General features: G+C 49.6%; 1 protein-coding gene across 1 annotated transcript in view; it reads right to left on the bottom strand.

The window, feature by feature from the left end:
• GRIK4 (glutamate ionotropic receptor kainate type subunit 4) overlaps positions 1–23,418 on the bottom strand; it is a gene marked incomplete at both ends in the record, with an annotated part of 310,907 nt that overhangs the window by 141,107 nt on the left and 146,382 nt on the right. Inside the window, 3 exons of the mRNA XM_079709251.1 lie at positions 2,569–2,747; positions 13,073–13,238; positions 17,030–17,127. Of these exons, the coding sequence (XP_079565377.1) occupies positions 2,569–2,747; positions 13,073–13,238; positions 17,030–17,127 (443 nt within the window). The remainder of the gene's footprint in view (positions 1–2,568; positions 2,748–13,072; positions 13,239–17,029; positions 17,128–23,418) is intronic.

Genomic DNA, 23,418 nt, shown 5'->3' on the forward strand with positions numbered 1-23,418 from the left:
AAATTAAGAGGCAGCGCAGTGCTGCCTAGCTCTGGGGCCAGGCTCAGGAGCGCACACCGAGACTCCCAGAAGCTCTGTACGTTCTCTGATCACGCTGCTTCCCACACCGAGTTCATCCTCCCAGAGGCCCCTCAAGGCCGGGCGGTAGCCCCGTGAAAGAGGAGTCTGGAGCTCCAGGGAAACAGGCGGACTGAGTCCAGGACGGATGCAGGGCCGGCCTGCTGGGGCTGCTAGGAATTCAAATGGGAACAAGGTTTCCCGAAACCTCGCTGGTCACTGATGGATTTGGTTCCAAGGTCACAAGGGCTGAGTCTGACAGGTGGCCTCAGGAAAGCATGCACCCAGCAGAACCATTTGCTAATAATGATCATTACAAGGGAATTTCCTTCAAATGCACAGCCATAAAAAAAATTAAAGGCGTTTTTAATGAAAATACCCAGTATTGGCAAGGGTGCTATAAGACACCTATATGCTGCTGGTGGGAATGTAAATCCTTACAGCCTTTCTAAAAGGCAATCTGGCAAATCATATCAAAATCCTGAAAAGCATGCATACCTTTAACTCAGTAATTCCACTCCTAGAAATTTATGCTCAGAAAATATTCATGAATTTGCATAAAGACTTATGTACAAAGATGTGCATCCCAGCATTATTTATTATAGCAAAGATTGAAAACAACCTGTATCTCCAACAATAAAGGATGGTTAAATAAATTATGGTACATCCATGTGATAGGAAATGATGCAGCCATTAAAATATTTGTAGAAAAATATGCAATGACATGAGAAAAATACTTGGCATATTATTAAGTAAAAAAAAAAAAAACAGTTTTCCAAAAAGTGTGTGCCGTGTGATAATAATTTTGGAAAAGGACAAAAATGTGTCTGTAAAGGCAGAAAGGCTAGACATCAAAATTTAATAGTGGCTCTCTCTGGGGATGGAATTGTGAATGATGCTTATTTTTTTCTGTGTGCTTTTCTGTACTTTCCTAAATTTCAACAATGAAATACACATATTAAAGAGAGGGGGGAGGCAACTGCATATGCTGGGAGCGATGGAATATTCCTGGGCAAGGGCTGAGCCTAAAAGACTTCCACCGGGGGCCCGTCCAGGTAGGAACCAGCTACCGCAGGTTCCGACCCGTCCCTGGCAAGGGGACTGAGGGAAATCTATCTCACTCCCTACTCCCCACCTTCCTGAGGACTCCTCAGCCTTTATCTCTTGTGCCCTGAAACTTAGAGGAGCTTTTCTGTCTTTGATGACTTCCTCGATCATAGCTCCGGACATAAGAGAAGAAAGAGAAAGAGAAAAATTCTATGTCTGAGTGTGTGAGTTGGGTATACCCACACAGACAGACGTGGGTTTGGAGCTGTGGAAAATTACTATAGCAACAGGCAGAAGGGACAGCCCGCAGTACTCAGAGAACTCATTCTAATCTCTTATTAATTCTGAGACAAAACTAGCTGGGGTGGGGAGGTTAGGAGACAGCGAGGGAAGGAGAGGAAGAGAGAATCATCGCGTGTCTGCCGGCCTCCTCGTGGCTCGGCAGAGGTTAATGAGGAACCTCACTTCCCCACTGGAAGATGGCAGGTTGCGCTTAAATGTGCAATTAAAATGGCATTAGAAGAGGCCAGTGTGCCTGGAGAGGCTGGGGGAGCTGCCAGAGCCATGGCGGAGCCTGGAAGCAGGGTCCACTCTTTCTGGGGCTGCTTGCCTAGCCGAGCCACCAGCCCAGCAAGTGGAGCCAGTGATTCCAAGGATGCCCAGCAGTTTGCAGCTTTGCAGCTGTTTGTCCAGAGTGGACCCCCCAGGCATTGACTTCTCTCTCTCTCTCTCCATTTCCATGTGTATATGTTGATTCAGGGGCTAGCACCCTGCTCCTCTGTGTCCCGGGGGGTAGAAGAAATGGGCTGATTTGCTGTTAAGAGAACCAATGCCAGCTTTGTTCTGCTCCCCACAGGGCCGGGCCTTGGACAAAGCTGCTCATCTCGCAGAGTCTCAGTTTCTTCATCTGCCGCGGGAAGATATCACGCCCACCTCACATGGTCATGGAGAGGATCACACTGAGAAATTACATGACAGCACTTGGTGAACTATGGTACACGTGTAAGGATTACACACAGGCCCGGTATTCAAGGATGTGACTGCCCTGGTTGTCAAAATATGGAGCTGCTTCTACTCCTTTTGGCAAATAGCCTCTGTCTCAAGTCCCCAAGTGGCCCACGCCACCACCCTAGCCCCTCCTAGGAAGCCCTGGACCACAGAGCCCCTGGCAGGTCTAGGCTCGGCCAGTGTTTCAGCTGGTGGCTGCCCTGTTGCACCATGAGTTCCATGTTTCTATGACATTGCCATCACCCTGCTTTCTCCTTTTAGCTCTCAGGAGCCGTCCATTGAAACTGAAGCACACAGAGGTTTGTCAGGGTCAGAAGTCCAGCCCCGGGCTCCTTCAGCCTCAGCCCAGGAGGATGCCCCAGGCAAGAAGGGAGCAGAATGCCAGCTCAGGGGGAGGGGGAGGGGGAGGGGGAGGATGCTCGGCGCCCACCAGCACCCGCCCGGCCCAGCGCCCACCTTCAGGAGGATGGTGTGGGACATGGAGGCGTTGGCATGGATGATGATGGTGGCTGTCTTGTCGTCCCGGATCTCCTTGAGGAGTGGGGTGGGGTCCCTAGTGTCATCCAGCATCCGGACCGAGAGGGTGTCCTTGGAGATCAGGAATTGCCGGAGCAGCTTCTCGAGGTTTAAAAGGCCTGCAGGGGAAGAGAGGACAAAGCCCCTGAGGGTCCACGGCGCTGCCTCGGGAGACACGGGAGCCAAAGCAGGACAAGCGAAGACTCGGGCCGGAGTCAGGGTCGCGGGGCTGCCCCCTGTTGGTTAAGCAGCCACATCCTAACCTGAGCGAGTCTCTTAACCTATGGGGCATCCTGTCACCCCTGCTCAAATGAAAAGAACCCTCCTCAGTGCCCAGGGCCTCCCCCGACTCCCTGGGGAACGCTCTTTTAAAGCAGAGAATGAGGCTCCCTTGAGTCGGACAAGAGAATCCCCATTCTTTCTCACGGCCCTGGGGGCAGCGCTGCCCAGCAGCCAAGACCTGTGTTCAGAGACCCACCAGGCCTGGGTTTCTTTCCCTAACTTGGCCACTTGCTCACTGGGTGACCTCATGTGGCTGGGTCTCTTGACCTCAGTTGCTCATCTGAGAAATGAGAATACAGGCAGACCTTGGAGATATTGCACGTTTGGTTCCACGCCACTGCCATAAAGTGAGTCACAAGAATTTTTTGGTTTCCCGGTGCATATAAAAGTTATGCTTACACTATACTGTAGTCTGTTAAATGTGCAATAACATTATGTCTAAAAAAAGCAAGGTACATACCTTAACTTAAAAATATTTTATTGCTTAAGAAGGCTAACCATCATCTGAGCCCTCAGTGGGTCGTAATCTTTTTGCAAGAGTAACATCAAAGATCACCAATGACATCACAAATACAATGATAACGAAAAAGTTTGAAATAGGGTGAGAATTATCAAAATGTGACATAGAGACACGTAGTGAGCAAATGTTGTTGGAAAAATGGCACCGATAGACTTGCCTGAGGCAGGGTTGCCACAGACCTTCAATGTGTAAAAAAGCAGTATCTGCGAAGCGCAGCAAAACGAGGTGTGCCTGTAATATCAGCGGCCAGAGCTCAGGGCCGTGGAGAAGATTAAATGAAGTAACACGCCAGGTGCTTAGGCCAGAACCTCGCACGTGGTGAACCCTCATAAATGTTACATCCAGCCTTTATTTCCGTGGTGGAGGTCGGGGAGCAATTCCCTCAAGGTCACAAGGCCCAGAAAACAGGTCTAGCAAAACCCTCTGAACTCCTCAGAGCACCATGGCTGCACTGAGACAAGGTATTATTTTGATTATGAAAGACCAGGCCTTGAATTGCATTCCAGCGGGCAACCACGTGGGACCAGAACAAAACAGAAAACTGGGATTGTGCACTAAAGCCTCTCCCCCTCCCTCGCTATTTGCCGTCTAGCATACGGAAGGAGAGATTCCAGAAGGATGTCACCCAGACACAAAGGTCTTAATCCTGCTTTGTCTCTGAAAAGGCAGGCCAGGAGGAGGGTGTGTGGTTGGGTGGGAGGCCTCCTGAGAAGACAGCAGTCTCAGTTCCAATGGAAAGAGACCTATGGGCATTTGCTCTCAAAAGCCAATCAATGATAAGAGTCACATTTATTGAATTCTTATTGTGTTCCAGGTAATGGGCTAAACATTTTAATGGCTCATCTCATTTAAGTCCTCCCAAGGATCCTACAAAGTATTCGAATCCCACAGCACAGAGGCGAACAGGAGGCAGGAGAGGAATAACTCTCCCAGACACAGTCTGCACACACTGAGGATGGCCCGGGAAGGGTTGCTTTCTAACCAAAGATCCCAGTGCTCTGGTGTCTGTACTGGTTAAAGGAATATTAAATGCAGGGAGGTCATGAATATGACCCTCCCTGTTCAGGTCACGCCCCCTCCTGACCCTTGAGAACCAAAAGGTAAGATGGGGGGCATCTGAAGAGCATTCGTAGCACCTCCCTCATTTTGTAGAGAGACGACAGGATGTGCCCAGGAACACAGCTGGGACCACAATCCCCATTTTCTCGTCTCCATCCAACCCTCTTCCCCTGAGACAGACTGCCTCTTAGTATAAATGCAGCAGGAAGCATCAGGCACAGAACCCAGGGAGGCCTGGAGACACGCATCTCTGGGCTTTGGCGGGGAAGCCTTGGTGTGCTGTGTTAACAAGGAAAAGGGCGCAGGGTAGAGCCCACGGGCCTGGCATAATGGAAACTGGAGCTCCGGAAGGTGGGGTCAACCCCTAACTCCTGTCCCCTGGGTCCTGAGAAGGTGGTCCCTGGAGCTGGAGGCTGCGTCAGGGAGCAGGGAGCCCCCGGAGGGTCTGCTATTCACAAAGAGGCTTCAGAAACCCAGGCCGTGCAAGCCCAGCATCAGGTTGGCCTTTCCTTCCTTCCCAAACAGGCCTCGATAGAGGCTTGTACAGACCCCCTGCTGCTATCGGTGCCCCTCCCAGCCCCTCACCACCGGCTTCCATCCAGAGTGGCGCTGATGCTGCCAGGGCACTTCCTGCCAACCCAGATGCAGAAGATCTGGATTCAAGCTCAGGGTCAACCCTCGCTGGCTGTGTGACCTTGAGAACCATCTAACCTTTTCAAGGCTCCATTCTTCATCTGTAAAATGGGCATAACAGGTGAGAACTCACTGAGATCCTATGTGAAAGCACACTTGGAACTGGCATGCGTAGAATCAGTGTTACTTCTTTTGTGTCTATTCATCCCCACAAGAACCCAAAGGTCAGGAATGGTGACTCAGTGAGGCAGAAGGAAGAGGGAGGAAGGTACCCGTCTGTTCATCCAGCACTCACTGTCCTAAGGGCCCGGCACCCGGCCAATAGGACACCAGCAGAGAAGATGGCCCAGGTACAGACCCTACCCTCAGGAGCTTAGAGGCCAGGAACCTGTAGCTAAGTCTATAGCAAAGTTCAAATCATATCCCCACTACCATATATAAAATAGACAACTAATAAGGACCTGCTGTATAGCTCAGGGAACTCTACTCAATACTCTGTAATGGCCTATACAGGAAAAGAATCTAAAAAAGAGTGGATATATGTATAACTGATTCACTTTGCTATACACCTGAAACTAACACAACATTGTAAATCAACTATACTCCAATAAAAATTTTAAAAAACCCAACCCAAATGATATCCCTATTTTGTTTGGTGGCCTGAAAATCTGGTTGCCTTTGGGGCAGCTCCACGGTGTCCTATCTGTAAAATGGAGAGAATATTCACATCTTCTCAGAGATGATGGGAAAAGCAAAATCCCACTTGGACAAAGGTCTGAGCACCCGATCCAAAGGACAAGGAGGTCGGGGAGGCCACAGAGCTGGAGCTGCTGAGGTCTTGGCCATCTCTTTGGCTCAAGGAAAGGTCTGCCAGGGCATGCTCTAAGGAAGCAGCTGGAGGTATGAGTAACGGAGGAACGGTGGGTGTGAACCCCCATAGGGCCTGGAATGCAGCAGGGAGAATCTTTGGAGCCTGACGGGGAGAGAGGCCAAATCCCCTGGGATCCTTCAGGTGGGCAATGAAATTCAGTGGGAGAAGACAAAAGCCTGGGGAGTGACAGTACAATTACACACAGAACGGAGCAGCCTGGCAAAGGCAGCCCAGGGACCCTTTATCCCTTTAAAGCTGGCAGGTGCACTGAGCTCCCGGGTAAAAGAGCCCCAACGTGTCAGGGAAACTGAGGACCCTGTTCTAATCGATGCCCACGTGCCCCACCCCCCGCTCCCCCTTGGGGTGCTCTGCTGCCTTTTAAACAAGGAAGCAGCATCCCCTCCCCTTCTCATCCAACACTGTTTGCAGGGAGGGAGGGAAGGCCCAGGGGAGGGCAGGGGAGGAGGGCAGCGAGTCCCTGGGAGGTCCGCAACCACCCCCAGGATCTCCTACCCAGTCACTCCCCTTCCCAGGCTGCACTGCACCTGAAGTAACAGAAAGAGCGCCAGGTGGGCCGTGAAGCCCGGCTCCTGCACCGCCCGTAGGTTAGCTAGTGTGAGCCATTCTCTCTGCCCCTCCATGTCCTCATCTGTGAGATAAGGGTCATGACTACCTTACAGGGGGAGTCAGGGGATGGCAAGTCAGCAGAACGGTGTCTGTCACCCAGAAGGCGCCTCCCCAATCTGGCTTCCATCCATCCCCCCTCCTCCACTCACTCACACACCAACGGTCCTTCACCCCATCTCCTCCCCCAAACCCTCTCTCCGATCTCCAGCCCCCACCCACTTCTCTCTTCTCCCAACTCACACAGGATTTATTATCCAATTCACAGACTACAGCCCTTGGTTATAAACCATATGAAACATTTGATAGCATATGCTTATGCATATATGCATGTGTTAAGATAGATAACATGGACTGTAATTATTTCACAGTGTTGGGCAGGGCTCCTATTCCAAACTCCTCGGCTCATCCCCACTGTGAGGTAGGGTGCACGGTGCTTGCTGGTGGACTGAACACAGACCGCTGGGGGAAGAGAGAGACTCTGCATCCTAACAGATCAGGGGAGCAGCACTGCCAGGTGGCAACAGACACCACGTCACTTGAGGAGCCACTGAAGGAAGTGGGTGCCTGCTCTGAGGAAGAGGGGAAGGGCTGTCATAAGACAGATTGGCTCTTGAGTTGTAGTCAAGGGCTAACCCCAGAAATAATGAACGGATGGAAGTCGCAGGGGGACACACTTAGCTATCATAAGGAAGAAGCTCTGTTGGATCCATCTAAAGAGGCAGTGGGCTGCATCAGGAGGGAGTGAGTCCCCCATTGCTGGAGGTAGTCAAGGAAAGACTGAAGCCCCAGTTGAGCATGGTTGTAGAGGGAATGAAACCAGGGGTCGGAAAGTTGAACTACAAAAATGTTGATGTCTTTCCAACCCAGAGAGTCTTTATGAATCAGAAAAGGGTCCTTTTTTTTATTCTAGGTAGCGGAAAGCATCTGCAGAAGAGGAAAAGTGGTTTAGTTACGTAAAGAAGATCAGAGTTTCTCAGTGCAGTTTGGCATTTTCCAATTGCCGTTCTCCTCACCTCTATCTCTTTCATGGAACTAAGGGATTTGCCAAAGGCAGCTGCCACCAGAGGGGTTAAAAGCTGCTCTCTCCCTGCTTCCCCTCCACCTCCACCCTGACCCTCCTCTCCTGAGGGACCCTTGGCCCAGCAGCGAGTCTGCCTGCCGAGGCCAAGGCTGAGCGGGACCTAGGCAACCTATTAGTCTTGCTCAGTATGCAATGGGATGGATCGATGTGAAACCCAGTAGGCTGGCTGTTCTAGGAAGAAGGAGGGAGACTGGCTTCTGGGACTGGGACCCAGGGGCCAGGTGGGGCGGGGAGGAAAAGGACGGTGAGGCTGAGAAAGGCACAGCAGGGGTTACACGGGTCTGCAGGACAAGGACACAAACGCCTAAGGGATGGGTCTGCAGGGGACACAGAGGACCTGTGCATCAAAAATTAAGAATAAATAATCATGTCAACGGGCATCCCTCCTCTCCACTGGCTGATTCCCTGGGCTGCAAGCTTTGATTCTGGAAAATGTTAATATTCCCAACAGGGGCGACACTTTACAATCTTGTGGGAGGCAGCTGATGGAATACCAACCAGAGGATTATGGTGAGGATTTAGGGAGACGATATGAGTTCACCACCATGCACCGTGCCCTAAACCTGGTACATCTCCAGTCCCCTCCCCCTGCCAGGTGCAAGTGCCTCGGGTGTACGGTTTTCACGTCCTGTTTTTCCAAGGAGCAGATTCTGACGGAGAGAGAGGGATGAGGGTCCGAGGTGTTGTCAGTGGGGCAGGGGCACGGAACAAATTCAAATGCTTGAATGACGTACGTATTTCCACTGCTTCTTGGTTTTGTCCCATCCCACACCCGGGCTTGGCCCCGAGAAAGGGCAGAAAGGGCCAGACCACGGGGACCAGAGGAGGAGACAGAGAGGGGATGGAGGAGGAGGCAGAGACTTCTCAGTCCCAGGAGGACCACCTGCTGCCTTGCTCGGCCATGGAGGCTGCCCCCTTCTCTGACGGCAAGGATGGGTGTGGGGAGAACCTGCCCTCTGTGCTCCCCTCGGCTTCTCCACTTCAGGGTGTTTGTTGGTTTATTAATGACTGGGGCCCAGGAGGCATCCCTGCCCTGAGAACTGCCTTCAGTGTTTCCTGAGCTTCTTCACATACGGTTGATTTAACCCTACCGGTGCCCTGGAAGCAGGTATTATCATTATTCCTGGGTAGAGACCAAATCACTGCAGCAGGATAGACGCTGGGACCCATCACAGAACTAACTGGCCAAGGTCCAAGCCCAGGTTTCTGACTCCGAGTTCTGGCCTCTGATTCACCACTTGAGGTGCCTGGGAAGGCCTCAGTCCCCCCATAAAATAGGAAAAATGGTCCCTCACTCTGTCTCTTCCACTGTGTTTGGAGATGCAGGGAGAGGAGGTAACCAGAACCATGTGACCTTGAAAATGGACTTAATCTCTCTTTTCTTCACGCATATGATAAAAATGTCTATAGAGCCCATCTTATATGGTTAATGTGAGGTTTAAATGGGATACTTTCAAGCCCTTAGCAGAGTGTTTGTTATCTAGTAAGTGTTCCGTAAGTGGTTAATTTGTATCACCGTAAGCAAAAGGCCTCTCACAGTGCCTCTTGGGGGGGTGGCACTAGAAAGGCCAACTACTGCCCCCCTTGTCCCCCAGCTACTCACACGGGACTCTGGGTATCATGCCTGACACACCAGTCCTCCACCTGCTACTGCCACAACCAGGGTTGCAGGATAAAGTAACAGTAATTAAATGTGTATTACATTCTGGGCCCAGATACCTTCCACCCAACCACCCTGAGAGGCATTATTATGCCCACTTTACATGGGAGGGAACTAAAGCTCAGAGAGGTAGGGTGACCTGCTTCACATCACACAGCTCATGAGTGGTGGAGCAGCTTGGTTTGCCTGCAAAGACGGTTCCCATTTTACTGAACCAGCCTGTGTTTCTTTTCAGCCGCACTTCCTCCCCAGGAGACAAGAGTCTCTCCTCTCCAGCATCTGGACCGAGTTTAGCCAACACAGGGATGTTACAAGGATAGAGCGGAACTCCGGTCACACCACTGCAGGTCCTGACCTGGCCTTGTTTAAAAGGGATTCCAGGAAGGAAAGAGAGTTAAAACCATGTGTGCTGTGCGTTCCCTAGGTGTGGACGCTGTCATACACCGTGTGTCGTCCTATTTTGTCCCCTCAACCACCCTGAGAGGGAGGAAGCCTCATCCCCATTTTATAGATGAGACAACAGAGGCTAGCAAGTGCCTAAGTCACTTTGCCAAGATCACATAGGTAGCACATAAACGGCAGAGGGTGTAGGGGCTCAGGACTTGTAGCCACAAAAAAAGGACATTAAAATACTTAGAAACACCAAAGCAAGCCTGAAAAAAAAGTTGATTTGAACTATGTACACTGATACCAGGAAAATACATGGCATATTATACTTGTGACCACGAAGAGTGAAAGGCTCTGGGTCCAGCTGAGTGTCTCAAAAGGAAACTCTGTGGCAGGGCTCACCAAAGGGGCCTTGGGGACAGTAGTGGGGAACCCTAACTTTCCTAGGAAGTCCCCTAACAGCAAACTGCCCCCCTCCCCAGGCTCCGTGGGGTTGACCAGATGGCCGTGCCCGGGCTCCTCACTTCTCCTCCCCCAGCCTCACTAGAACTAGGTACTTGCAGAGACGTTCTAACTTTTTCCCCCCATTAAAGAAAAATAATGTAATCCACAGTACAACTCTACTTGGTCCAAAACCTGCTTATTGAAAATCTACTTTGGGGAAGAAGGAGAGTACATGGCATGATTCCCCAGAGAATGATCTCTGTTATGCTTCATTTTGACAGCAGGAAAACAGAATTAGATTTCCTGTTCCTAATTCGACTTGCAGTGTCTCTTGGCCCTGCATTAATAAGGAAGATGGAAGAGTGTCTCCTCCCAAGCTCTGAGCTGCATTTCCCTTCAGTCCCTCATTTCTTCAGCCTTTGATTAGATTTTGAATCCTCTTTGCCCTTGAACTTCTCCTGTTCTTGCCCCACCTTCCCTCCCCCAAGTAGGTGGGGCCAGAATCACTCAGCAGCCTCCATAGATGAGTCCTCCGAGCAGCACTGTGTGGTTGATGGGTCTCCCTGGGATGTGGGCTGGCCTCTCTAGCACTTGGGCAGGTTCATACTCTCCAGAACTTTGTGCTCAGCCATCCCGCACCCCACTCAACGGAGCAAGGGGACACACTGTTCCAGGGAGATCTCTGCCCTTCAAAGGACACTGTGCCTGCTGGGTAGAGCCCACCCTGAGCTGCTCCTCTGAGTCTGCTGGTGCAGCCCAGGAGGGTGGGAGGGGCCTCGGAGGAGGAAGCCCTGGCTCATAGTCGGAAGACCGGAGTTAAGAGTCTTGGTTTTGTCATGTACCAGCTTCGTGACCTTAAGTCAAGTCACTTAGCAGCTCCAAGACTCTTTGCTCAGCTCAGAATGACTGGGAAAGAGGGAGGCAGAGTGGCAAAACATAAGTGAAAGTGCTTTGCAATCTGCAAGGAACTGTTAGAATGTCGGAGAATGCCAATTCCAGTGGAAATAGCCCTGGGCTAGGAGGCAACAGTATCTAGCATGGTACTTGGCACACAGCAGGTGTTTAACAAACATCTGAACAACTTACTTCCCAAAGCCCTGTAAGAGCTGAAGCAGAGGAAACAGGGCTCAGCTTCAAAGCAAGAGGGATTGTGGCTAGACACAAGAACGAACTTCCTGTAAGGTTGGTGAGATGCTGTACCCAGCACAGATGAGGACTGCAGGACAATCTTTGCCCGGGCATATTTACAGCCTGTCCTCTGTCTCTCAACATTCTCACTGGGTGCCTGGGGTGTGCCAGTTCAGTCCTGCTTGAGTGGGCTTCTGGCAGAAATTTCCGGGGGACAATCCTTGATTCTGTTACACCTTTCAATGCTGCGAGGATGCTACACGAGGAGGGCCACCTGGTGGAATGCAACATATCCCAGCTGTGTTCCATCAAATACTAGCCTCCTGTGAGCTTTTAGATCAGCATCCTTTTGGGAGCATACGATCAAACCTATTTGGAAGATGCTGAGGTAAATAGTTGTTTTGACCACAGGACAACTCAGAGTGTCCATGCTAATGTGTGCTGAAAATCTCCACGAGGGAGAGATAGAACAAAGTGTTATCTAAACATTTCTCTCTTTCTTTAGCCACAAAATGCTTCGTCCACAAAACCCTTATCATCTAAAACAATGCTGTCCAATAGCACTTTCTGTGAAGACAGAAATGTTCTATACCTGTACTGTCCACACGTGGCTATTGAGCACTTGACGTGTGGCTAGAGAGACTGAGGAACTGGACTATAAATTGTATTAAACTTTAAGATGGGGAATTCCAACATTTCCAAACCCACTGGGTTGTTGTAACAATTAAATAAGGTATACAAAAAGCATACATAGTTGGGACTCAGCTACTTTGTTTCTTGGGTAGCACAGAGCAAATAATCACGTTGTGTTGAATGAATGAATGCAGGTACAAGTGGAGTCAGTAAGGTGCAAAGGTCCCGTAAAGAAGATGGTTCTGACCCTTGGCAGGGAGGGGGCTTTTGTTTTCAGATGCTGTAGGGATTCCAGGATGGAGGAGGGACTTACACTACAGAGCAGTTCTGAGGAGCCATAGAGAAGAGCCTTATGGAGATGGAGAACCTCTTCCAGTGCAGCCCACCCAGCCCCGCAGGGGAAGACCTGCATGGGTGAGCCACACTGGACACAGACGCCTGCATCTTGGGCTCCGGGCCCCAGTGGTAGCCAGTAGCCAGCACCTGTCTGACTGTGTGTGGTGCACAGCTGTCACCGGGAGCACACAGATGTACAGATTTGTTGGAATGTGCTGGCTTAAATTAGCTAAATCTCATACACACTAAATTTATGTAGCAAATTGAGAGTCAGAGAAAATGCATTTCTAAAACCTGCATTTGCAAAAAAAAAAAAAGGCTTTATCGGGAGTTGACCTTGGACCTTGTTCCATCAGAAAAATCTATTCTCCGAGGAAAGAAGCTCTTCAACCCATCAAGTACAAATGCATCCAATTTTATATTTCCCTCTCTCTCCTTAACAATGAGGCTGAAAACGTGGGAACTGCGTTTGCAGATCCCAAAAGGCTTGGTGGTCGGCCAGTCTCCCTGTAACTGAGCTCCTCTCTGATCCGCGCCTGCACAGGGAGTTCTGGCAAAGGGTGCTCCTGGACTGCTCTCTCTCTTTCACCTACACACACGGACAAACAGCCAAGGACATTTAGGAATCCTCGAACCCTCTGGTTGTCGATCCCACGATTGGAAGGAGCCCGCCCCTTCTTGGCGTATCATCTGCAGCCGGGGCGGGGGGTGGGAGGCAAATCAATCAGGTTGAAATCAACAAGATCTGACCATCTGGGGTGGAGCCAGCCTGGGGAAACTTACATTCTGCTTTGGCACAGATGAGGCAGGCGGTGGTGCAATTGAAGAAGTTCAGGATCCCAGCTACAGCCACGCTGATGTCAGTGCTGCTGGGGTGGAGGTTCAGGGTTGTGAATCTCTGGAACTGGAACTTGATAAACTCCTCCGGGGCCACTTTGAAATGAGGGACCTGGGCGGAAGAGCAAAAGTGGGCAGCAGGGAAGATCCGGAACCAGCGAGACAAAAAGAAAAGAGGGATGAGTGAGACAAAGCTGCAGAGGGTGGCTTCTTTTGTAAAAGACCTTTGCCTGGCAAGAGAAGGAACTTGCAAGACTCGGGGCACCCACTCCACAGGAGGAAGATGACGTGGCATCCATGACAACGCTTGAGACCCAGAATGGGAAACCCTTCAGCCGGGGACCTGGATAAATGTACTGTGGACCTTGGAGCTGGGGTCTGTGGCCCTGAGAAGACAAAACAATAGGTCTTTATTCTCAGAAGAATGGCCCGCTGCTGGGCAGAGAGACAAATGGCTCTTAAAGGCATAATCCTTATATTATTTTATGTGTGGTTAATGAATCAGAGCAGAGATGGCAAAAAGAGAAAAACACTGCCCTGGGGACTAAGGGAGGGGTCCCCTCAGCCCAGCCTAGCCAACAGATCAATAAACCAGCTCCCATCCTGGGTAAAAGCCTGGGATGGGTTCCTCCGTAGACTTATGTGAGGAGGGGGAATCGCTGCAGGCTGGGAAACCATCTAGAGGGCCTCCGGATGGAGCCCGGTAAATAAATACCTGCTTTGGCTTCATCAGGACAGTGTCAGCTTCCCTCTGCATCTATTCCTGACATTTCAGGGAGGCACTGCCCCTGCCTTCTGCCTCTCTTCTCCAGGAAAGAGATATTAACAGGCTGGGATGGCTGCTTTACTGGCAGCTTAGGCTATTGGGTAGGTAATAGGAAAGTTAAAACGTAATAAGCTTCCATCCACCTTGATTTTATTATGTCACCCTGGTACCCAGAGCCAGAAGAGCTAAAGGCTGCTTGTGCCTCTAATCAGAGATGGGGCTGAAACCTCAACCCTCATCCTCACTTAGGGTGCCCAGTGTGAGGGTCAGATTATTGTGAGCCTGGATTTGGACTGATGTGAAAGTGAGTAAGATTCAGGGTAGACAGCAAGAAGAACTTCCTGATGGTGAGTTGGTTGGTTCCTAGAATGGGTTATTCAGACATGACTGCAGAAGTTTTCTCTGCCTCGGCGGGCCCAGAGTCTGGGATGACATTGACACGGTCTCTGTAGGATTCTGCTACCTTATCCTTTTAAGCTTCTGGAAGAAGTCAGCCAGAGACCAGAGCTCCTCTGAGACTGGGATGAGAGGAGGGTAAAGATTTAGCAGAAACTAGGGAGAAAATTCCTGAATTCAACTAGGATTAGCCCTTGAACCACAGAAAGAGGGCAACCAATATTTTTTAGCAGAGACTGAAAAGCACAGAACTGGGGAGGGAGACTGGTGAGTAATGACATTAAAGGGCGACGTTGACCTGGGGTGTGTCCTAAGGGGTCTTTCTTCCCACTGATATTTTGCAACGCTTACAATCTGTCTAAAATGAATAACAAATGCACCTTGAAAGGAAAAAAGGTCACAGAAGGGTAAGATGGAGGCCAGGCTGGGCAGGGGCAGGGTGGCCAGGCTGGCTGGCTTACACATCTGAGCATCTCTGCCCAAGGCCCTCCCCGTGTGGCCATCCAGCCTACCGGGTTCCAGCAGCAGCTAACTTACCCGCCCCCCATAGAAAGTGCCCTTAGAGATTCCCTTGGATCCACCAGTCCCAGAGATGAAGCAGGCAAAAGGCTCAGGAAAGTGAAGACTCAGGAAAATGGGTTTTAGAGTCTACGGTCCTGGGTTTGCATCTGGGTTCTGCTGTGTGATTTGGGGCAAACTGCTTAACCTGGCTAAGCTTCATTAACATGGAGAAACAACAGGTGCAGCAAGGCAGAAAGCAGACAGCCACAGGGGCTGCGGACATCTTAGCAGCATTTAAAAGACTGAACCCCTCCGTGAGAACTCCATTTCTTCTCCCTGAAGCTGAAGGGAATCAGTGTGAGGCAGTTCAGCCTCATAAAATAGTAAAAGAAGTGCAAAATCTGAATGGAGAGGAAAGGTTGCTCTGGAAGGAATATGACCAGACAAAGGAGGGGTAACCGTCTGATCATTCCCTGGGCAGCACAGCCCGCCTGGCTGGTCAACGGCACAGGGTCCGGGGCGGCAGGATGGGAAGATGGGTGCAAATCACTCCACCTCCGGCCTGAAATGCCAAGCAGGGTTAAGGGATGTGTTCGCTGAGATAAAATAGCCGCTGAACACCAAGAGGAGGCCATTCTGGAGTGGGGACTGGGGGGATGACTGTAGGGGACAGTGAGGAAAGTATGCTGGGGAAGAGGGAGGGGGTGGGAAAAAAGGAGAGAGCAGAAAAGAGGAAATGGGCAGCCGAAGTCTTGGCAACCTCACTTGGTGAAGATCACAGCAAACGGAAATAACAACCTGCCACAGATCTGAGCTGTTACTTGGAGTCTGGCAAGAAAGATTTAAATTAAACATCAGGTCTAATTTGCGGGGGCCCGGGCCTGGGAGATGCTGGAAGGGACTGCAGTCGGACAGAAGCTCTTTTTTTGGCCTGGGCTGGCTCGGGAGTCATCTTTCAGGACATCTGGGAGGAAGGATGGGGGAGTTGTCAACACAGACCCTGCCCATGGCCTGAAGCTCAAGGATTCAGCCTACAGGGCAGTGGTAAGTAAGACCCATTGCAGGACTGGAGCTAGGACCGCAGGGCCCTCTACTGTGCTGGTAACAATTCTTAGAGTGGGTTCCTAAAACAGAGAAGACCAATATTCTTCCCAAAGCCTCAGGGACCAAGCCCTCTGATCATAAAAGAAGTGGGAGCATCAAGGGAGTGGCTTCCAGAGGGCCTGGGGGAAGCAGGGGCCTGTCTATTTCTCCACTGCCTCGGTGAGGGCAGCTCACTAAGGAGGTGCCCCATCCTATTGCAAGAACCGGATCCTCCCAAAGCTAACGCTTCTGGAAGGCTGAGCCTCTAGGCTCCCAGGACAGGTGCCAATTTTGCCCGTCCATCCCCTATCCCTCCGCCCTGCCCCTCCACAGCTCCTGACCATCAAGCTCCACCTGTTCCCAAAAGACCTGGCTAGAAGGCCCTTGGGAGGCTATGGGGTCACCTTGCCACTGTCTCCCAGGAATGTATCTGAAAGGGGAAGGACTGATTGATTCCAAGAAGGAATAGGAAAGATTCCGGCAATAGAACCTCTGAAGTTTCCAATTTGTTTTCTCTGGGGGAAAAGGAGGGAGAGAGTTGCTGGAATAGGGAGCAGGCTATTTATTACTCAGAAACTCATCCCCGACCATCTTTATCTCCCAGGGAACGAGAGCTAGAGGGAATGGACCCAACACTTTGGAGAAGTAAACACTGGAATTGGTGAATGAAGAAGAAAGCAAAATGAAATCTCTTTTCTAGAGAGCTTACAAAACAGAGGTTTTCAAACTTTAATTCAGCTCTAAAATGTAGCAAGGCCTGGCCCCAAAGGTATTCTTCCCCAGAGTCCCAATATCTAAACAGAGACTCCGCAGCTGTTCCTGTGGAGCTCAGACTTCTGCCCTCTTGGCCTCCCCTGGACCACCACCCTCCCCAGCCTCTCCCTCTACCTGCCGCCTTCAAGGGACCCCACCTTCCCCTGTCACAGGACCCCAAGACTCGGAGGGGCTCAGCTTGAAAATCTTATGAAACTCTTCCTCTGAGTCCCCTGCATCCAAGCAACCTGAAAAAAGTAAGTGCCCAACAAAGGCCCAGTTCTTTTATTTGTATTGATGTTGACCTTGACCTTGATTCACTCTTCCAGTCCTTAAGAATCCACGATATCTTTGGGCCTGGGGCACAGGCTGCTAAGAGACCCCCAACCCTGCCCAGCACTCACCTCCTTCTCTCCACAGATGTTGCTGATGATGGAGCTGGAGGCCGGGCTGGAGGATGGTCCCAGGACAGCGACCACCCCCTTGGGAAGGATCTGACACACTGCAGCCAGCGGCAGGGGCAAAACGTGGGGAGCAGGAAAGGAAACAAGGCGCTCATCAGGTGGGGCGTGGGCTTCGGCCTCGAGTCCTCCGATCTTCCCCCGCTGGCCCCTCACGTCCCGCCCACCCCCCGTCCCCGGCCTGGTCCCCTCTCCTATTCTTCCAAACCTAGTGCCTCTCCTCCCCTGGACTACTGGGCTCCAGGACAGTTTGATTGGAGTTTATGGATGGTATTAAATGAGGAAATGACCCAGGTTATGACAACAGAGGGCCTCAGCCAACAGGGTGTATAAATTGTCTGGGCTGTCACCAAAGGCCGGAGGCGCACCGCGGAAACCTGCACGTCCCACCCCCTTTCTGCCTAGCCTGCAGGATGGGTGCTGGGAGTCCGGGCGTGGCTGCTGAAGGGGCTATGGATCCAGCTCACAGGACGGCCAGCCAGCATGTAATCTGTTAGCCCCCCCAAAGAGAAAGAAAGAGAGTCTAGAGAGGAAAAAAGGTAGACAAGCAGAGAGAAAAAGGATAGTGAGGATGATGCAGGCAGAGAGAAGAAAGCAGCTCAGCTAAAGTCAAAGGGAACAGGAGAGAGAGAGGAGAAGGAAGAGACAGAGTGAGTGGCCGAGAGGGCCCTCAGCTTTCAATGCCACCCTCCTTTCACCTGGCCTGGAGCCTGGCGCTCCTGCTTCCCTGAGCCCATCACGTGACTTCCTGACCAACCAGCACGCTCTGTGACCTGGTACCTCCCCCTGGGGGAGGCGCCCTTCCCCCCTCTACCCCGGACGCTCACTCACCTGTCAAGGAGCACCTCAAATGCCACCTTCTCCTCACCCTTCCCACAACTCCTTTAAGTAGAATTCAGCTTCCCTGGGGCTCCGAGGCCCATGGATTTTCCCTCTGTTCTAAGACACTTGTAAATGTGTCTGTTTCAGTTTGTTGTTTAGATGTGTTTCTCCTCTCACTAGATTTCAAACCTCTTAAAGGCCAGAGCTGAGATGTATTTATCTCTAAATCCCCACTTCGCATTTCCCTCGTGTCCAGCACAATGTTTTCTAAGCGCCCAGTTCATGTTTGTCCAATGAATGAGTGGATGGGTAGGACACGCAGTCAGAAGAGGAGAGAATGTAAGATTTTAAAACGCTACATCCTTTCGAATGATGGTTTTCTCCAGATACAGGCCCAGGAGTGGGACTGCTGGGTCGTATGGTAGTTCTATTTTTAGATTTTTAAGGAACCTCCATACTGCTCTGCACAGTGGCTGTGCAAATTTACATTCCTACCAACAGTATAGGAGGGTTCCGTTTTCTCCACACCCTCTCCAGCATTTATTGTTTGTAGATTTTTTGATAATGGCCATTCTGACTGGTGTGAGGTGATACCTCATTGTAGTTTTGATTTTACAATAGCCAGGACATGGAAGCAACCTAAATGTCCGTCGACAGAGGAATGGATAAAGAAGATGTGGTACATAGATACAATGGAATATTACTCAGCCATAAAAGGGAATGAAATAATGCCATTTGCAGCAACATGGGTGGACCTAGAGATTGTCATACAGAGTGAAGTAAGCCAGAGAGAGAAAGACAAATATCGTATAATATTGCTTATACGTGGCGTCTAGGAAAATGCTACAGATGACCTTATTTGCAAAGCAGAAATAGAGTCACAGAGGTAGAAAACAAATTTATGGTTACCAAGGAGGGAAGAAGGGGATGGGATGAATTGGGAGATTGGGATTGACATATATACACTATTGATACTATGTATAAAATAGATAACTAATGTGGACCTACAGTATAGCACAGGGAACTCTGCTCAATGCTCTGTGGTGACCTAAATGGGAAGGAAATTTAAAGAAGAGTGGATCTGTGTATATATATAGCTGATTCACTTTGCTGCACAGCAGAAACTAACACATTGTAAAGCAACTATACTCCAATAAAAATTAATTTGAAAAAACGTTACAGACTGAGAAAGGAGAGGGGGAAGAAAAGGAGAAAACAGACAGAGAATGTAGGACAATTCTCAGCACACACATGGTGATATCAGAACCACAGAGCTGCCCCTCGGATTCTGCTCTGTGGTTCCCAGTCTCACTATGAGACGTCCTTCTCTGCAAACCTCAAAGCTCAACTCTGGACACATGTTCCTCCTACTCACATCAAGAGTCAGGTCAGTACAGTGAGGTTAAGGAATCAGTCCAAGGATCCTTACTGAGCCAGCTGCAAAGCCACATCTGCAACCTGGGTGCTCTTTCTCCTAAAGCAGAGTCCTAACCACTGGCCCATACAGCCAAGTTATGGCTCTAATGGGGCACAGGCGGTGGGTTAGAGCACCAGGGTTCAAATCCCAGTGCTGTAATTTATCACACAAATGACAGATCTGTAATTTATCACACCAACGATAGATCTGTGGGGTCTTCTTTCAGCCTGAGGCTCAGGCGGGGGTCCTTTAACATCTGGATCTCAGCTGACTGACAGGTTGCCAGCAGTGGGTGCCTGAGGGGGGACTCAGTAGTACCACGTGTCAGAACCCTCCCCAGCAACAGAGTAACTGTGGACAGGCTTTACCTTTGAAGAACCCTCTTCAAAGTACAAGCTACTTCCGTGGCTTGAACAGAAGTAGCTAGGGGCTGCTAGGGGCTGTAAATTCATTGGCCATCAAATTCCTATTCCTACAGCAGCCTCAGGGGTGGAGCTTAGTTCCTGATGTTACCTATAAGGCAACAGCATCCTAGGGATGGTAAGTGACTCCCCGTAAAGCCACACACCTAATAGAGGTCGAGTCAGCTTGGAACTCACGTCTGCGGACCCCACCCACCGCTCGTCCCACTACCTATTCATGTTACCTATAAGGCAACAGCATCCTAGGGATGGTAAGTGACTCCCCGTAAAGCCACACACCTAATAGAGGTCCGAGCCAGCGTTGGAACTCACGTCTGCGGACCCCACCCACCGCTCGTCCCACTACCTATTCATGTTACCTATAAGGCAACAGCATCCTAGGGATGGTAAGTGACTCCCCGTAAAGCCACACACCTAATAAAGGTCCGAGTCAGCTTGGAACTCACGTCTGCGGACCCCACCCACCGCTCGTCCCACTACCTATTCATGTTACCTATAAGGCAACAGCATCCTAGGGATGGTAAGTGACTCCCCGTAAAGTCACCCACCTAATAAAGGTCCGAGTCAGCTTGGAACTCAAGTCTGTGGACCCCACCCACCACTCGTCCCACTACCTATTCTGTCTGCCCTACCCCTTGCAGCTACTTCGCCCATCTCTTTTCAACCCCCTATAGCTGAAGACCACACCCCATCTTGTTCTGCTGCACCTGCTTCCCCAAGGTCACCAATGTCTCCTAGCAGTTCTTATCTCTCTTTTTGTAGCATTTGATGCCGCTGATTGCATTGTTCTTTTGAATTTCATGACACTATCCGATCCTGATTCTCAGCCGCTTCTCTGATTAGTCTTTCTCTCTTCCTCAGCCAACTCCTCTTCCTTCTCCTCTCCACTAAATTCAGCTTTTGTCCATGCCTCACCCTCCCTGGGCAATCTCGACCTTGCCTGTGGACTCCACATCTCATCTCTGCCCAGGTGATCCTACACCCTGACCCATGTCCTGGGTTACAAAACAAGCTCCACCTACCTGCTGGGCGTTGCCACAGGGACTTCCTTCTGGTGTCTCTTCTGGCAGAGAGGCAGAAAGCACCGTCCTTAAGAGCACAAACTCTGATGCAAGCCTATCTGAGTGTGAGTCTTGACTGGGTCACTTACTAGCTGTGAGATCTTGAGCAAGTTACCCAAACTCTCTGAGACTGCTGTCTCATCTATAGAACTGGGATGCTAACAGTACCTCTCCTGCAGGGATGTCGTGAATAACAAAAAAACAAACAACCCAATCCAAAAATGGGCAGAAGACCTAAATAGACACTTCTCCAAAGAAGATATACAGACTGCCAACAAACACATGAAAGAATGCTCAACATCATTAATCATTAGAGAAATGCAAATCAAAACTACAATGAGATATCATCTCACACCAGTCAGAATGGCCATCACCAAAAACTCTAGAAACAATAAATGCTGGAGAGGGTGTGGAGAAGAGGGAACACTCTTGCACTGCTGGTGGGAATGTGAATTGGTACAGCCACTATGGAGAACAGTATGGAGGTTCCTTAGAAAACTACAAATAGAACTACCATATGACCCAGCAATGCCACTACTGGGCATATACCTTGAGAAAACCGTAATTCAAAAAGAGTCATGTACCAAAATGTTCATTGCAGCTCTATTTACAATAGCCAGGAGATGGAAACAACCTAAGTGTCCATCATCAGATGAATGGATAAAGAAGATGTGGCACATATATACAATGGAATATTACTCAGCCATAAAACGAAACGAAATTGAGCTATTTGTAATGAGGTGGATAGACCTAGAGTCTGTCATACAGAGTGAAGTAAGTCAGAAAGAGAAAGACAAATACCGTATGCTAACACATATATATGGAATATAAGAAAAAAAAATGTCATGAAGAACCTAGGGGTAAGACAGGAATAAAGACACAGACCTACTAGAGAATGGACTTGAGGATATGGGGAGGGGGAAGGGTAAGATGTGACAAAGTGAGAGAGTGGCATGGACATATATACACTACCAAACGTAAAATAGATAGCTAGTGGGAAGCAGCCACATAGCACAGGGAGATCAGCTCGGTGCTTTGTGACCACCTAGAGGGGTGGGATAAGGAGCGTGGGAGGGAGGGAGACGCAAGAGGGAAGGCATATGGGAACATATGTATATGTATAACTGATTCACTTTGTTATAAAGCAGAAACTAACACACCATTGTAAAGCAATTATACTCCAATAAAGATGTAAAAAAAATAAAAATAAAAATAAAGTGAGTTAATACATACAAGGCACTTAGAGTGGTACTGATGTGTTACAGGACTCATTATTATTATTCCCAATACATCATGTCTGTTATATACTTTTCATACATAATCTGATTTGATCTCCACACTGTCAGGAAGATTCATTATTATCCCCACTTTACAGATGGCGAAACTGAGGCTTAGAAAATTTAAGTGACTTGTTCAAGGTCACACAGGTCATATATGGTAGAGCTGGGCTTGAATTTGGAGATCCATCTGGCATCAAAGCCCAAGCTCTTAACCACTTCACTTTACCGCCCTTAGCTCCTGAAGTTCAAACCGTGGTCGCCCTTGACTCTTCCTTACCTTTCCTTACTGCATCTACTCACTCGCTATACCAATCAGAGGCCAGGTTCTGACCATTTGACCTGCTCACCCCCCACCATCCTTTCCTTCCCACTCCCACTGTCACAGATCCATCAGCCCCTTTTGCTACCTGCCTCCTAAGGGCTTTCTCCATCTCCAGGATTCTTCATTTTCCAATCTGTTCTCCAAAGCGAGGCCAATTATAATCCTAAACGCAGGTCTGTGTGCTCCTGCAGGGCAGAAAGCTTGTCTTATTTATCTCTGTGTCCTCCATGCCTAGCACAGGGCTGGCCCCAGAGTTAACGTGCTCAATAAATAGCTGTTGAACCACACTGAAGCCCACTCAACTCTTTTCATAGAAAATTGGAAATAAGCTAAATGTCCAATCATAAGGCAATAGTTATCTAAAGTGTGGGTCTTATACCCAAGTGGAATATTACTTAGGCATTTTAAATGCTTATGAACAGTTTATAATAATCTTTTTTTTTTTTTTTTTTTTGCGGTATGCGGGCCTCTCACTGTTGTGGCCTCTCCCGTTGCGGAGCACAGGCTCCGGACGTGCAGGCTTAGCGGCCATGGCTCGCGGGCCCAGCCGCTCTGCAGCATGTGGGGTCTTCCCAGACCGGGGCATGAACCCGTGTCCCCTGCATCGGCAGGTGGACTCTCAACCACTGCGCCACCAGGGAAGCCCAGTTTGTAATAATCTTAAAAATATTTATGTAATAATATTAAGAGAAAGAAGCAGGATATAAAATTATATATGTATATCTACATGAAGGCTACAACTAAGCAAATACAGAAAATTGTTATGCACTGCGGAGTGACTGGAAGAAGAGGTTATAAAAGCCCACATTTATTAAGTGCTACTGATGGCCCATTCTAAGCACTTTATGTGAATTGACTTATTTAATTCTGGAAACAACCTGATGTGATAGATACTGTTGCTGTCACCCTCATTTTACAGATGAGAAAACAGAAAAGTTAAAGGGCAGAGTCAGGGTTCAAACTCCCGACCCCTCACCCCAGGGTCAGCTCCCTGCCACTGCACATCTC

This window comes from Hyperoodon ampullatus, assembly GCF_949752795.1.
Source record: "Hyperoodon ampullatus genome assembly, chromosome: 7".
Lineage (NCBI taxonomy): Eukaryota > Metazoa > Chordata > Mammalia > Artiodactyla > Ziphiidae > Hyperoodon > Hyperoodon ampullatus.